The 17,588-nt window shown below is 44.1% G+C and overlaps 1 protein-coding gene across 2 annotated transcripts in view; it reads right to left on the bottom strand.

Moving 5' to 3' along the window:
- Nucleotides 1-303: 303 nt before the first annotated feature.
- LOC309554255 (proto-oncogene Mas-like) overlaps nt 304-17,588 on the bottom strand; it is a gene marked incomplete at its 3' end in the record, with an annotated part of 79,819 nt that continues 62,534 nt past the window's right edge. For both annotated transcript variants that reach the window (XM_082255895.1, XM_082255896.1), the window contains exon 2: nt 304-1,554. In XM_082255895.1, coding sequence (XP_082112021.1) covers nt 304-1,338 — 1,035 coding nt within the window. In that variant the 5' untranslated portion in view covers nt 1,339-1,554. The remainder of the gene's footprint in view (nt 1,555-17,588) is intronic.

The raw sequence follows: 17,588 nt of genomic DNA, 5'->3' as shown, positions 1-17,588 counted from the left end.
CTAACATGTAACACATTGCTACTTTTACATAAATACCCCTAAAAATAATGTCTATGTGACAAATTGAATTCTTAAAAATTTCAATCAATTTTTGCACAATTAAAATAAATTATATCAACATTTATTTAATTCCTTTAGATACATGTGTACATTATTCCATCATGATGCCTCTATCTGAAAAAATGGCAGTTTGACAACAGAGAGCAAACAGCTGTTCTTAAACCCAGCTTTCCAGGCTAACCAACCTCCACTTTTCTATGTCTAACCAAAGAGGATGCATATAATCTTTTAACCATGGAAATTTCATATTACTGTCTCTGGTTCCGCTGATATTTTTCTTTGTCCTCTTTTATACTGTGATCCTTCATCTCGAAATACAGCCTGAAGAATTGCTAGCAGTGTCATTTTTCCACCATGGGTGCCTTTGCGACCAACAAGGAAGTATACAAAAGGATTTATGGCACTGTTTATAGAGCAGAACAAAGAAAATATATCCATCATGGGGAAAGGTGGCATAATATGGTGTTTGTACCATGCTAGTAGCAAGATTCTCATGGGCATTCCAAACACAAGAAAGAAGACCACTGTCACTGTAATGACCACGTATAACTTCCTAGGCTGTCGTTGCTGAGAACTTTTCCATACTTTAATAAGCAGAACCAAGCTTGATACTGTCATGGATGGAATAAAGATCATGAAGCTAAAGCAACAGATAATAATAAAGACAACTTTACATTCCTTACCAGATCCATCTTTTAGGCCTGTGCGATTGTATGTAACGTTGTAACAAAAAGCTAACTCAAGAGCACTAAGCAGGCAAGAAGTGACCCATATGAAGGCACAGACAACAACAGATAGATGTTTTGGTCTGTTGCAGTGATACCAGATAGGAAATAGGACAGAAATACATCTTTCAATGCTTATAGCTGTAAGAAGGCATAAGCTGGAATTGTATCCAAAAATGCATGCTTGGATGAGTGTATCAATCACATTAATAAAATTGATATCTTCATAGTGAGCTTCTAACCCTGGGGCCAGGGTAAAAACCATAGCAACAAAAGTCAATACCATTACAAAAAGCAGAAAGGCAGCATCAGCCAAGGCAAGGTTGAAGATATAGGTTGTGGAAGTGTTCCTCTTTATCTTAAAAGAGAGGTACCACACAACTAAGCTGTTTCCACATATACCAATTATTGATATTATCATAGTTATGGGTGAGATTACTATATGGAACACTGGTTTGAACAACATGGTATGATTATTCCAGTACATTGTCTCTGCCACAGAAGGTTGGTTGGTTATGTTCTCTGGACTCATGGAAATGAACAACGAGGACATTTTATAAACAGTTTATCAGAATACTATGTGGAAATGATTTTTAAATGATTCTAAATGTTTGGATCCAAGATCTTGCACATGATTATGTACTTTAGTCGTTCAGCTTGAGTCATACATGGTGTCCAGAAAGTATGCTTCATCCAGATGCAGACAGTTTTTATCTGTGGTGGTCGAATATATTCTTCTGTTTTCACTCTCAGCATTGTTTTTCATAGGCTGTGAAAGAAAAGCAATAACAAAAAAGTGTAAGCTATAAACTAAACAGGACATTCAAGTACTGTGTGAGTTCAGCATAAAGAGTAGCACTGGTAACAATGAAAGTGTATGATAAGGCAAACCCCAAAATTACCATCAAACATCCTTTGTCTGTCCAAAGCAAGTCCTTGCATTTTTCTCCTCTACTGTGATCTTGCAGTAAGATACTCTCTGTGACATTGTGACAAGGCTTGTACAATTCTTGCCTTTAATAAAATGTTGTCATTAGTGAAGAGACTTCTTGTGCGGATTGCTCCTTCCTCCAACCTCTCTAGGGATGTCTCTTGGAAATGGCCATTTGGACTAGTGCTTGGTGGGGTCTGTTGGTGGACAAGACCAGTAGTGGATTGTAATAGGACAGTGTGCAATCTGTGACAGTACCGCCACCTTAAATAAAACAAATGCCTGGCATTTAAGTTGGCGGTACTTTTTGTGGTCAGCTATACACAATGACATTCTTATGAGGAATCTCATGTGGCAAAGTTCTTTTTGAATTCAACCACCACTTTTCCTCTTGTACCACCAACTGAGAAATTTTATCTTTTTGACATTTCTTTGAACTTTTATATGTATATTTTTGTTCTTTGGATGTTTTATCACTTTTGATGTTTTATTAGTAAGGATGATCGAACTTTTGAAAAGTTCGGTTCGGCCAGAACATCCGAACTTCCCGAAAGTTCGGCCCGGATTGCAGAACCCCATTGAAATCAATGGGACCCGAACTTCGGTAATAAAAAAACACAATTTTTAAGCCCTAAAACCCAATAAACGCCCCTAAAAAGTGCCCAGGGTTCTGGGTCATGCCCCATTAACTATTAATCACACAAAAAAAAGTTCTTAAAAATTGTAATTTTTGATAAAAAAGCCAATTATTGAAAAAATTAAAAAAAAAAAGAGATTTTTTGATTTTGACTTTGGATTTAGTATCTGGGGGGTCTAAAGGGTGTGCATGTGAAGTTTCAGCTCTGTAGCATGTCCAGAACCATGAAAAAAAAAAGAAATTTTTCAGTAGAACAGGGATGTGGGTCGGGACCCTGCTTTAACTTTAACACCTATATGATCTTTTTTGGACGCTATACACAAGTTCAGATGTTTTTCCTGACTGCAAAGAACCCAAAAAAATGCCAAAAAAAACGCTAGCGTCCAAAAAAAAATTCCCAGGTGTGTTCTTGCTGCCATTTTTGGGGGGTTTTTGGAGGCAGGCAAAACATCAGAACTTGTGCACAGTACCACTATACACAAGTTCAGATGTTTTTCCTGACTGCAAAGAACCCAAAAAAATGCCAAAAAAAAAAAGCTAGCGTCCAAAAAAAATGCCCAGGTGTGTTTTTGCTGCCATTTTTTGGGGGGTTTTGGAGGCAGGCAAAACATCAGAACTTGTGCACAGTACCACTATACACAAGTTCAGATGTTTTTCCTGACTGCAAAGAACCCAAAAAAATGCCAAAAAAAAAACGCTAGCGTCCAAAAAAAAATGCCCAGGTGTGTTTTTGCTGCCATTTTTTGGGGGTTTTTGGAGGCAGGCAAAACATCAGAACTTGTGCACAGTACCACTATACACAAGTTCAGATGTTTTTCCTGACTGCAAAGAACCCCAAAAAATGCCTGCTATTAAACCGGGAGAGAAGCTAACTACCTGTCCTGAAAGAAAGTGTTCTAATACAAACAATCTTTTTTTTTCTGGTTCTGGACATGCTACAGAGCTGAAACTTCACATGCACACCTTTTAGACCCCCCAGATCTGAAATCCAAAAAATCTCTTTTTTTTTTCAATAATTGGCTTTTTTATTAAAAATGACAATTTGTAAGAACTTTTTTTTGTGTGTTTTTGTGTCTGGGGGGTCTAAAAGGTGTACCTGTAAAGTTTCAGCTCTGTAGCATGTCCAGAACCAGAAAAAAAAGGATTGTTTGTATTAGAACACTTTAAACACAGGTAGTTAGCTTCTCTCCCGGTTTAATAGCAGGCATTTTTTGGGGTTCTTTGCAGTCAGGAAAAACATCTGAACATGTGTATAGTGGTACTGTGCACAAGTTCTGATGTTTTGCCTGCCTCCAAAAACTCCCAAAAAATGCCAGCAAAAACACACCTGGGCATTTTTTTTTTTGACGCTAGCATTTTTTTGGCATTTTTGGGGGTTCTTTTGAGGCAGGCAAAACATCTGAACTTGTGTATAGTGGCATATATACACACATACATATATTTATATACACACCTAGACATATATAGGTGTGATAGTAGCAGAAATATATCTGTGTAAATGATTTAATTAGCGCAAGCATTTATTTTTGCTACTATCACACCTATATATGTCTAGGGGTGTATATACAGACATATATGTCTATATATACCCCCTATACACATGTTCAGATGTCATGTCTGACATCAAACATGTCCTCAAAAAAGCACTGACAGTGGCAGCCCCTGCAGCATAAAAAATGCTTGGCTGGTGAGAAGCCATAATGGTGTCCCGAAGCTATTCAGAGAAATGATAATTTCTCTATAGCGGTCACCCTGCTATGGAAGGGTTTTGTCACCCTGCCATAGCAGTCACTGTCAGTTAACCCTACACTACACTACGGTCCCCTGACACTTCATACTTTCCCTACAGAAACTGAATTTTTGAAGCTAACTTAAGTGTAAAGGAGCACTCTAACTACACTAGATATCCCTTTCCTTACACTAAAAATAGCTAAATGACACTTTTAAAGTAAAATTAACAGAACTGCTTCCACTCTCTTCCATGTCCAGTATAACAATGCTAGGAATATGGCGGGGGCGATCTTATATACTGGGGGGCGTATTCACTAATGATGATTTAAAGCCCATTTCCTGAAGCATTGCATTTTGGGCGGTTCTGGTTGCCGAATTCCGAACTTTTTGGGCAAAAAGTTCTAAATTTGGCCGAACCTCGAACACCCAATGTTCGGGCCGAACCGATGGTCGACCCGAACCGCTCGATCATCCCTATTTATTAGCTCAACGCGCGACTCTGTTTTTCTACATATACTTGTTTACTGTGTTTATATCACACAGTGGAGTTGCAGCTTTTTAAATTGTTGGTGTCATTCATTCATCATTTGTAGCACGTTTTTTTTCCCCTAAGCAAGTTGCACTCGTTTTCCTTAGTAAATGTAATGTGGTAAAGCTTCACTTTGTAAAGAATACCCAATCAGGTGCAAAGAAAAAAAAATTGCTTGCACGCGATTGGATGATGGAAATCAGCAGAGCTTTACCACATTTACTAAGCGCTGGGAAAAATGAGTGCAGCTGCACTTGAAAAGTGCACAGACTATTTGCCTTTTTGTAAATCCACCCCATTGTATTTTTATGACCTGCATTTTTATGCTTTCTAAACCGTGTGAGGCAGGCCTAAAGGAAGCTTCACAGAAAGAAAATAATTTGCAGAAGAAATAAACAGGAATTTGCATCACATGATTTGATAACTGTAAAGTGAAACTTTACTCTAAGTATAGAGATGTTTGTTATTTTAATCAAAAAGTTTATTTTACAATCGCTTTAAGTCATTTGCAGCTACAGCGTATGTGTGTAGCCCTTTCATGGCACACGCCACAACAACAAAAAAAAAAAAAAACTTGCAAATGCCTCCGATACTGTGAATAGCTGAAACCCTGATTGACATCTAAGAGATATAACACACAATGACTCCATTGAGCCCATCTACAACCCTGTACTGCATTGCGGTGTGTTGGTAAAATATTAGGCATGTCTGATTTTCTGTGTATTTTCACACACGGTGATGCCCAATAGGATAATGAAAACACGTGTACAATGCACTACAATGCACATTTAAAAATGCACAAAAAAATGAACAAAAGTGGACATGGAAAGATGTGAACCCAGCCTCATTTTATTGTGGGAAGATTCTAAATTCCTTTAGTAAATCAGGCCAATAGTCCCAGTAGTGTAGATGCAGATGTAGTCCATAGCATACTCGGGTGTTTCTAAAGTAGTATGCAGCACTGCAAATTAAATAAATTAGTGAGAATACACTAAAGCCGTTCCTAACACTATGATATCATAATTTATTTTAAACAGTCACAATAAAACACACATTTCTGGTAAGAAACTAGTTCAGTAAATATGTTCAAGTATTTAAAATTACGGATTACAGCATTAACAAAAGAACCTAAAGCCAGTACCTTAGAATCCGTAGAAACTGCTCGAACGATGAGACCTTCAAAGTGGAAGCCAACAAACTGAGAGATAGACTACGCACACGGGGGTACACAAACACCTGCCTCAAAAAGGCCTTTAAACGTGCTGCATCAAAAAATAGGGCAGACCTATTGTTCCCTAAACCATCTCAGCAACCTATAAGAAGCAAACCAGACACGATTCGCATCATCACAAAATACACGAAACAACACGAAACAGTAAGGAAAATTATCAACAAATACTGGCACCTTCTGACCCTTAACCCGCTTGTGCAACACTACCCAGCAATAACTTTCAGGAAAACCAAATCACTGAAAGACATGCTAGTTCACAGCGAATACACAGGTGAACCCAGACGAGACCCATGTAAACGACTAGGGACCTTCCGTTGCGGGGGCTGCCCCTATTGCCAATATATGTGCACTACTACCAACATTATTCTACCAAATGGCAAAAGATACAAACCACACCACTACGCCAATTGTAAAACCGTCTGGGTGATATACCTCTTACTATGCCCATGCGGTAGCTACTACGTGGGTAAAACAAAATTAGAATTCCACAACAGAGCTTACCGCCATATATTGAGCATGAAGACAGCCAATCCCGACCTCCCTTTAGGCAGGCATGTAAGGGACTTCCACCAAGGCCACTTCCCTGCCATCCAGTTCTTGATTTTGGATAGAATACACCCTAATAAAAGAGGGGGCGACTGGAATAAAATACTTCTACAACGTGAAGTACAATGGATAGTAGAACTCAACGCAACATCACCACCAAGGCTCAACGACTCCCTCAGTTTCAGACCTTTCTTGGAAGGCTTCGCCTCAGGAGGTTGGGAGAAATAAACAACCTCCTCCTTGACCGTTTATCAAGCCAAAAAAATAAATTTCTGCACGACCCAATTTTTCAAAAAGGCATATCATCCCCTCCCACTGAACCCCCCCCCCCGAGGGCCCCCCCCCTGCATTTACTGCGTCATTTGCATGTATACGGTATGTTCCTTGATATTGCATATTTCCTGTGATTTAATACGCTTATATTTGTATTGGCTGCCCACTAATCTGCTTTATCAACCAGGTCTGCTGCTCCCAGACCGTTAAAGGTTCCTGGTTCCAGGTTTAGTTGCATATTTACCTTCCATCCGCACCTGTGAACAATGTAGCACACTCTTATAACTTCATACTCGCATTTATTGATTTAATGTTACAGATGTTTGTTGTTCATAAAATATAACTATATCTCTCGACCCACTTCGGGTCCTTTTAAACTTTGAATATACTCCAATATACATTTCGCTGTATTTAAAAACGAATGAACGTCATTCACAACTGTATTACTATAAACCTAATTGACTATTCACATTGTACCACCGAATGCTATTCTACTAATACCTAATGAACCACCTTGCCATTCCATTTCTCCCTTCCTTCCCTTTCCCATCTCTCCAAGGGCACAGAGATCTCTGTGTGTGCTGGCATGTACCACTGTGGGTTCCACCCCTTTTGGTCCTCTCCTCCCGCTGTGGCTCCACCCGACGCACCCAGGGGGCGTGCCTCATGCACGTCCTCCACATCCTGTCTCCTCCCACGGGCGTCTTCCTGCCTGTCTCGATGGAGCCATTACGTGCGTCTGTGCCGCTGGAACGCAGGCCGTGCTTCCGCATCTGGGGGCGGGGCCTGCGTTCCAGCGACAGGGGATCCTATTGGTCGCCTTACCAGCACAACGGCGAGCTCCGGCCCGCACTGCGCACGCCCTGGGGTCCCCACTACTCCATTTAAACAGCAGCAGACGATACACACCGATCTGCTGCTGTTTATCCGGACCAGGATATCCAAGATAGGACTGCAAGGTACTCTACAACTCCCTCTTTTCTCTCTGAAAACCTGCTTTTTAACCATTCCATTGCATCTGATTAGAAATTTGCTATCCTAGGAACCTAACAGGAAGCTGCACCCTATCTATAGCTCCTACTACCTAGGTCCAGCTACTCCAGGAACTTTTTTCCGATTTTTATATCCTCCTCTGTTTAGACAATGATTACATTACCCTATCGATCCCTACATAGTCTGGCATACACACTATGCTATTTTTCTAGGTGCATGATTCAACCACTCAATTCAAGAACTGGTTACGCTTGAATCTCTACTCTTCAGGTAGAAGAGCACCAATTAACTCCATATATAGATGAAGACATGATTAACAGTGATATATAACAACATATGTTCCTAGTTTCAGTGCCTATCCTGGGACCACCCTATCCCTACACACATCTTGTTTATTTGGGGGAACACCGGACCCCCATAACGCTTCTTTTTGGAGGACCCGACCACCCCATCATTCACCCACTGACATACCAAGGTACGATGCAACACAGATCCTACAACTTAAAATTATGTTACCCCCAGACCAGTACTCATATAAGGATATATACATTGCAGGAAGGTGATTCCGGTTGGAAACATACTCTCCTGCACTCGGACCCGCTTAATACAGGATCTCGCCTCCACAGACATACTAATATTTCCACAAGGTATACCTTCTCTCTTACCATAGTATATATTTCACCTATAACTCGCAGGATATTTTCAAATAAAGGAACTACTCTACATATACCCCTATATATGCCAACAAAGACGCTATTGCAACCTTCCACTGGGTATCCTCGCTGGGACCACATGCGGGAGGATCGGTACCCCCAGGATCCCCTCGTGGTGCAGTGTCGGCACCATACGCAGCGGACCTCTCCCTTCTCTGCTTTTATCAGCTGTGACCCTCTTGTCACATTCAGATAACTCTACTGGTATGCATTTCTGTACATCAAATGATATTCACACATGTAATGATTACCTACTCTGTTATATATGTATATGAACATATATTTAACACACCACAACCTGTGTAACTAACAAAACTACTATCTGCTATGTTATGTAGGAAATCAAAATCTCTCTGCATCCAAACCCCTGAAGAAAGGCCTGCGTGCCTGAAACGCGTTGGGTGGGAGGATTTCCTTCAATGTAAACATATGCCACCGAGTACATGTACCACCATCATCTTTATTGTCTTGGTTTTACATCCATACACACTCTCTGTATATATTGTAATATGTCTACATTCTAGATCTTTTACAGATCGATTTTAATATGTTTTTGTTAATAAAATGGTTTAAATTTTACTTTCTTGTGGAAGTGTATGTGCCGCTAGAATCCCGGAACCCAGGGGGACCCCTTGTCCATTTAAATTCCTATAGTAAATCAGGCCAATAGTCCCAGTAGTGTAGATGCAGATGTAGTCCATAGCATACTCGGGTGTTTCTAAAGTAGTATGCAGCACTGCAAATAAATAAATGAGTGAGAATACACTAAAGCCGTTCCTAACACTATGATATCATAATTTATTTTAAACAGTCACAATAAAACACAAATTTCTGCTAAGTAACTAGTTCAGTAAATATGTGCAAGTATTTAAAATTACGGATTACAGCATTAACAAAAGAACCTTTTCACACCCCTGAACATATACAGACTATTTCTTTCCCTCACAAATGTACACAAAAAGAATGCCACTCTAAACTTGGGAGTTTCAAATATTAAGGCCAAGTGTGCTAATATAAACACTTCATTCTTAGCCAACCATTACAGCAAAGAAGACAAAAGTTTAATATCTGTCTGGCATGAGGAAAATCACAAATTCATTTACAGCTTAAGTAGTTCCCAAATTAAATGTTTGGCCTTTTTTTTTGTCTGCTAATGTCAGAATTCTTGTATGATAGGTATATGCATACTGTTTGTACTTATAAGGCCCAACTTCCGCAAAAACCTTTTTCATTTTTGAGAAGTGATGGAAAACATGGCATTTTGGATTGCTGGCTGTGCCCCATTGGAGAGGTTTACACTTACTTCTTATCCCGGTGATGGTTTCAGACAAAAGAAGATTGTGAGCAGAAGTATTTTATCTCTCTATACTGGGTGTTTAGCCTTGGTAAAGGGGAATTCGGTGTTTCGTTTCGGGTGGAAGGCACTAGCAGTATGCAATCTGGGATGAATGCCCGGAATGCCTGCCTTTCAGTTGTCTGCCTCATAGAATTTAAAAAGCTGCCAGCAGCAGGGCTGGATGGTGTACCCATGCCTTCCGCCCAAACCTACACGCCAGAGCCCTATGCACCGGGGGTAAATGCCCAGTGTGAATGTGGCCTAAACTAAATACACATGCAACCATTTGTAGCGCTACCCCCGAAGGAGCTGTTTAGTGTTACAAGTTCTCTGTACTGCACCTCATCTCCAAGAAAATAATCATATCCCCTGATAAACCAGGTTGAGTGAAAGTTATTGCAAGCACTTATAGGAAAACAAGTGTGGACACCTTTAACTTGAGTGTGAAAAATAGGGTTGAGCGGACACCTAGATGTCCGTGTTCGACGGGTTCGGCCGAACTTTAAAAAAAAGTCCGGGTCCATGTCCCGGACTTTTACCGAACTTTTCCCGGACACCGAACCCCATTGAAGTCAATGGGGACCCGAACTTAAAGGCACTAAAATGGCTCTAAAACACCAAAGGAAAGGGCTAGAGTGCTGCAAATGGCAGCAAAACGTAATTAAGAGCATGGCAAGTGCTCTGCAAACACATGTGGATAGGGAAATAACTTAAAACAACAAAAAAAAACAGAAAAATAAAACAATGTTCTTCTTCATCTCTGAAGGACGAGGCCCATATGGAGTAGGAGGGAGGTTGAGGTGGTGGTGGATGTGGCGGTGACATAGGCATGCGCACAGGGTGTGCCGGGTGTGCCTGGGCACACCCTAATCACCTAGGGCACATAGCATTGCCAGTGAGGAGATGGGAAAGATCTCCCTCGGACCTGCTCTGCTCTATTTCTCTTTGCCTACAGGTACATGGCCCCGATACATTACTCTCCCTGCTGGCAAACACATGCATGTGTATTTCAACTTTGGGGTGCACACCTTAATGCAATAGGCTGCGCACACCTATGGGCGGTGTAGGTGGAAGCGGCGGTGGAGGAGGACCAGGGCCGGATTAAGAGCATCATGGGCTTGGTGCTGAGGATTTTGAAGGGCCTTAAGGGCCGTGCCTTGCCATGCACCCAGAGGAGGAAGGGTGCAGCCATGCATGCCTAATTCAACATGGGATGCTGTCTCTGAAGCCCATAAACACATCCATGCATCGGCAACTGTCCCTCCTTGTCCGGCCTTCGCGCTGTGTGGGGAGGTTCTGAGGGTGCTGCCTGGGGAAGCGAGCATAGAAGCCAGACTTCTGTGTTTACAAGTGACAGAAGAGCGGTAACAGTGAATATGGCCAACCCGGGGCCTATATAAAAGGTAGGGGCCTGGAGCTGCAGCTCCAATAGCCCCTACGTTAATCTGGCCCTGAGGAGGAGGACGAGGTAGCCAACACTGCTTCTTTTCACAAATTTTAAATGAGGGTACACCCCAAAAGAGTGAGAAAGAGCAAAAATGGAACAATGGGTGGGTAAGGTCGGTATCCATTGCTATTCTGCACAAGGTACGGAAAAGTCCCGTGGGATCCATGCCTGGTTCATTTTAATGAACGTGAGCTTGTCCACATTGTCTCTGGACAGGCGGCTGTGCTTGTCTGTTATAACGCCCCCAGCCGTGCTAAATACCCGTTCAGATAATACACTGGCTGCAGGGCACGCCAGCACCTCCAAGGCGTAAAGGGCAAGCTCAGGCCATGTGCCCAATTTGGAGACCCAGAAGTTGAAGGGGGCAGACCCCTCATTCACTACATGTAGGCATGTGCACACATACTGCTCCACCATGTTGGTAAAATGCTGCCTCCTGCTAAGACGTTCCATCTGAGCTGCTGGTGCTGCTGTTTGTTGTGGCGTGCTGACAAAGCTTTTCCACATTTCGGCCATGCTAACCCTGCCTTCTGAGGTGCTGGCGGTGCCCTGGTTGCGTTGGCGACCTCCTCCTCCTCCTCCTCCTCCTCTGCCTTGTGCTTCCACTGCGGCCCCGCTGTCAGATGGGAATGCCAGCAGCATGGCGTCTACCAGCGTGCGCTTGTACTCGCGCATCTTGCGATCGCGCTCCAGTGAGTGAATTAAGGACGGTACGTTGTCCTTGTAACGGGGATCCAGCAGTGTGGCCACCCAGTAATCAGCACAAGTTAGAATGTGGGCAACTCGGCGGTCGTTGTGGAGACACTGCAGCATGTAATCGCTCATGTGTGCCAGGCTGCCCAGAGGCAACGAAAGGCTGTCCTCTGTGGGAGGTGTATCGTCCGTGTCCTCTGTATCCCCCCAGCCACGCACCAGTGATGGCCATGAGCTGGCCTGGGTGCCACCCTGCTGTGAACATGGTTCCATCTCCTCCTCCAGCTCCTCCTCCTCCTCATCCTCCTCATCCTCCTCATCCTCCAGAACTGTGCCCCTGCTGGACAATTGTGTCCCTGGCGTTTGTGTGTGCAGGAACCCACCCTCGGAGCCCCTTGCGAATGACTGCCCTGAAAGCCTTGGAAATGTTACCTCTTCATCCTCCTCCTCCTCCTCATCCTGTGCCACATCCTCTTCCATCATCGCCCGAATTGTTTTTTCAAGGAGGCATAGAAGTGGGATAGTTAAGCTGAGAACGGCGTCATTGCCACTGGCCATGTTGGTGGAGTACTCAAAACAGCGCAACAAGGCACACAGGTCTCGCATGGAGGCCCAGTTATTTGTGGTGAAGTGGTGCTGTTCCGCAGAGCGACTCACGCGTGCGTGCTGCAGCTGAAACTCCACTATGGCCTGCTGCTGCTCGCACAGTCTTTCCAGCATGTGCAAGGTGGAGTTCCACCTTGTGGGCACGTCACATATGAGGCGGTGAGCGGGTAGGCCGAAGTTACGCTGCAGCGCTGCCAGGCGAGCAGCAGCAGGGTGAGAACGCCGAAAGTGCGCACAAACGGCCCGCACTTTCTGCAGCAGCTCTGACATATCGGGGTAGTTTTTAAGGAACCTCTGCACCACCAAATTCAGCACATGCGCCAGGCAAGGGATGTGCGTCAAACCGGCTAGGCCCAGAGCTGTTATGAGATTTCGCCCGTTATCGCACACCACCAGGCCGGGCTTGAGGCTCGCTGGCAGCAACCACTCATTTGTCTGCTGTTCCATGCTCCTCCACAACTCCTGCGCGGTGTGTGGTTTGTCCCCCAAACAGGCAAGTTGTAAAACTGCCTGCTGTCGTTTACCCCTGGCCGTGCTGAAGTTGGTGGTGAAGGTGTTACGCTGTCCGGATGAGGAGGCGGTAGAGGATGAGGAAGCGGAGTAGGAGGAGTTAGGAACAGGAGGCAAACTGAAGCGCCCTGCAATCCTCGGTGGTGGAAGGACATGCGCCAAATTGCTATCTGCCTCAGGCCCATCCGCCACTGCATTTACCCAGTGTGCCGTTAGGGAGATATAACGCCCCTGACCGTGCTTACTGGTCCACGTATCGGTAGTTAGGTGGACCTTGGCACAGATGGCGTTGCGCAGTGCACACCTGATTTTTTCCCCCACTTGGTTGTGCAGGGAAGGGATGGCTTGCCTGGAAAAGTAGTGGCGGCTGGGCACGACGTACTGTGGGACAGCCACCGACATAAGGTTTTTAAAACTGTGCATCTCCACCAGAGGGAATGACAGCATTTCAAAGGCCAATAATTTTGAAATGCTGGCATTCAGGGCCAGGGATCGCGGGTGGGTAGGGGGGTACTTCCTCTTCCTCTCAAGTGTTTGGGAGATGGAAAGCTGAACGCTTCCACGGGACATTGTGGAGATGGTTGTTGGTGACCCAGGTGGTGGTGTTGCTGACAGATCGTCTGTTTGCGGGGTGGCAGGTGCCGGTATCACTACAGATGTGGCTGGAGCGGCCGAGACTGCAGCAGAAGAGGAAGCAGGATGAGCCAGAGACGTTTCTTGGTTTTGAAGGTGTGTACTCCACTGCAGCTCGTGCTTTGCACTTAGATGCCTGATCATGCAGGTTGTGCTCAGGTTGAGAAGGTTTATGCCTCACTTCAAGCTCTGATTGCACAGGGTGCAAACCACTCGTGTCCTGTCATCAGCACATTTTCTAAAGAACTTCCACGCTAGAGAACTCCTTTGAGCTGACTTTGGTGCGCTCGTTCCCTTGCTGCGTTGGGCAGTAGCGGGCGTAGTGTCTAGGGCACGGCCGCTCCGCTTCTGCACCCTGCTCCCTCTTCTGCTGTGCTGGTGGCTCTGTGCGACCACCGCCTCTTCCTCCAAACTACTCAGGTCACCTGCATGACGTTCATTCCATGTGGGGTCGAGGACCTCATCGTCCTCCACATCATCTTCCACCCAGTCTTCACCCCTGCCCTCCTTGTCGGTCTCCACAATGCTGAACGCCGCAGCAGTTGGCACCTGCGTTTCGTCATCATCTGAGACGTGCTGCGATGATCCTTGCATGTACTCATCTTGAGAAATAAGTGGTTGGGCATCGCTGCACTCAATCTCTTCCACTTCTGGGGCAGGGCTAGGTGGATGGCCCTGGGAAACCCTGCTGACAGAGTCATCAAAAAGAAGAAGAGACTGCTGTATGGCTTGGGGCTCAGACTGCTTGCCTGATTTGCAAGGGGGTGAGGTGAAAGACGGTTGGACATCGGCTGCAGGTGCCAACTGTGACCTTTCTGCAGTAGACTGGGTGGGAGACAATGTGAAGGAACTGGAGGCACTGTCAGCAGCAAACCAATCTACTATCGCCTCCACTTGTTCTGGCCTCATCACTTCTAGGGGCGTATGATGCCCTACCAAATACTGATGCAGGTTCTGTCGCCTACTCACACTTGAGGAAGGTGTTTCACTTGTGCGTGTAGCTGGCACAGATCGACCACGTCCTCTCCTGTTGCAAGGAGAGGACGTGGTCGATCTGTGCCAGCTACACGCACAAGTGAAACACCTTCCTCTACCAGCAGCACCACGACCCAGGCCACGGCCCTTATTTGACGGTCTCCTCATATTTCTGTAATTTAAGATCTTGCCCTAGAAAGGTTTTTATTGAATAGCGGAATAGGAAATATGATCCAAAAAAGGGTATGTATCTCGCACGTACAAAACCACACTAGGCCCCAATTACTATTGTTTGTACCCCTAAAAGGATGGTTGAGCAGTAGGAGGAGGAGTATGGAACAGGCAGCACCCTCAAATCTTCAGAAGTATGAGATGAACCCCAAAAACTTGGAAAGGTGGATCTCACACGTACCGACACAGACTATCACGCAATTTAATTGATCCCCAAAGGTTTTAATTGAATAGCGGAATAGAAAATATGATCAAAAAGAAAGTGTATGTATCTCACACGTACACCACCACACTAGGCCCCAATTACTATTGTTTGTACCCCTAAAAGGATGGTTGAGCAGTAGGAGGAGGAGTATGGAACAGGCAGCACCCTCAAATCTTCAGAAGTATGAGATGAACCCCAAAAACTTGGAAAGGTGGATCTCACACGTACCGACACAGACTATCACGCAATTTAATTGATCCCCAAAGGTTTTAATTGAATAGCGGAATAGAAAATATGATCAAAAAGAAAGTGTATGTATCTCACACGTACACCACCACACTAGGCCCCAATTACTATTGTTTGTACCCCTAAAAGGATGGTTGAGGAGTAGGAGGAGGAGTATGGAACAGGCAGCACCCTCAAATCTTCAGAAGTATGAGATGAACCCCAAAAACTTGGAAAGGTGGATCTCACACGTACCGACACACACTATCACGCAATTTAATTGATCCCCAAAGGTTTTAATTGAATAGCGGAATAGAAAATATGATCAAAAAGAAAGTGTATGTATCTCACACATACACCACCACACTAGGCCCAAATTACTATTGTTTGTACCCCTAAAAGGATGGTTGAGCAGTAGGAGGAGGAGTATGGAACAGGCAGCACCCTCAAATCTTCAGAAGTATGAGATGAACCCCAAAAACTTGGAAAGGTGGATCTCACACGTACCGACACAGACTATCACGCAATTTAATTGATCCCCAAAGGATTTAATTGAATAGCGGAATAGAAAATATGATCAAAAAGAAAGTGTATGTATCTCACACGTACACCACCACACTAGGCCCCAATTACTATTGTTTGTACCCCTAAAAGGATGGTTGAGCAGTAGGAGGAGGAGTATGGAACAGGCAGCACCCTCAAATCTTCAGAAGTATGAGATGAACCCCAAAAACTTGGAAAGGTGGATCTCACACGTACCGACACAGACTATCACGCAATTTAATTGATCCCCAAAGGTTTTAATTGAATAGCGGAATAGAAAATATGATCAAAAAGAAAGTGTATGTATCTCACACGTACACCACCACACTAGGCCCCAATCACTATTGTTTGTACCCCTAAAAGGATGGTTGAGGAGTAGGAGGAGGAGTATGGAACAGGCAGCACCCTCAAATCTTCAGAAGTATGAGATGAACCCCAAAAACTTGGAAAGGTGGATCTCACACGTACCGACACACACTATCACGCAATTTAATTGATCCCCAAAGGTTTTAATTGAATAGCGGAATAGAAAATATGATCAAAAAGAAAGTGTATGTATCTCACACGTACACCACCACACTAGGCCCCAATTACTATTGTTTGTACCCCTAAAAGGATGGTTGAGCAGTAGGAGGAGGAGTATGGAACAGGCAGTACCCTCAAATCTTCAGAAGTATGAGATGAACCCCAAAAACTTGGAAAGGTGGATCTCACACGTACCGACACAGACTATCACGCAATTTAATTGATCCCCAAAGGTTTTAATTGAATAGCGGAATAGAAAATATGATCAAAAAGAAAGTGTATGTATCTCACATGTACACCACCACACTAGGCCCCAATTACTATTGTTTGTACCCCTAAAAGGATGGTTGAGCAGTAGGAGGAGGAGTATGGAACAGGCAGCACCCTCAAATCTTCAGAAGTATGAGATGAACCCCAAAAACTTGGAAAGGTGGATCTCACACGTACCGACACAGACTATCACGCAATTGAATTGATCCCCAAAGGATTTAATTGAATAGCGGAATAGAAAATATGATCAAAAAGAAAGTGTATGTATCTCACACGTACACCACCACACTAGGCCCCAATTACTATTGTTTGTACCCCTAAAAGGATGGTTGAGCAGTAGTAGGAGGAGTATGGAACAGGCAGCACCCTCAAATCTTCAGAAGTATGAGATGAACCCCAAAAAACTTGGAAAGGTGGATCTCAAACGTACCGACACAGACTATCACGCAATTTAATTAATCCCCAAAGGTTTTAATTGAATAGCGGAATAGAAAATATGATCAAAAAGAAAGTGTATGTATCTCACACGTACACCACCACACTAGGCCACAATTACTATTGTTTCTACCCCTAAAAGGATGGTTGAGCAGTAGGAGGAGGAGTATGGAACAGGCAGCACCCTCAAATCTTCAGAAGTATGAGATTGTGTTCACTGTACCCCACAAAGATTGTGTTCACTGCACCCCACAAAGATTGTGTTCACTGCACCTCAAAAAGGATTTTGTTCACTGCACCCCACAAAGATTGTGTTCACTGCACCCTAAAAGGATTTTGTTCACTGCACCCCAAAAAGATTGTGTTCACTGTACCCCCCAAAGATTGTGTTCACTGCACCCCACAAAGATTCTGTTCCCTGTACCCCACAAAGATTGTGTTCACTGCACCCCACAAAGGATTTTGTTCACTGCACCCCAAAAAGATTGTGTTCACTGCACCCCAAAAAGGATGTTGTTCACTGCACCCCAAAAAGGATTTTGTTCACTGCACCCCAAAAAGATTGTGTTCACTGCACCCTACAAA

The sequence above is a fragment of the Pelophylax lessonae genome, assembly GCF_965119305.1.
Source record: "Pelophylax lessonae genome assembly, chromosome: 4".
NCBI classification, from domain to species: domain Eukaryota; kingdom Metazoa; phylum Chordata; class Amphibia; order Anura; family Ranidae; genus Pelophylax; species Pelophylax lessonae.
Note: the sequence above shows the minus strand (reverse complement) of the source record. Positions and strands in the feature narration are given on the sequence as shown.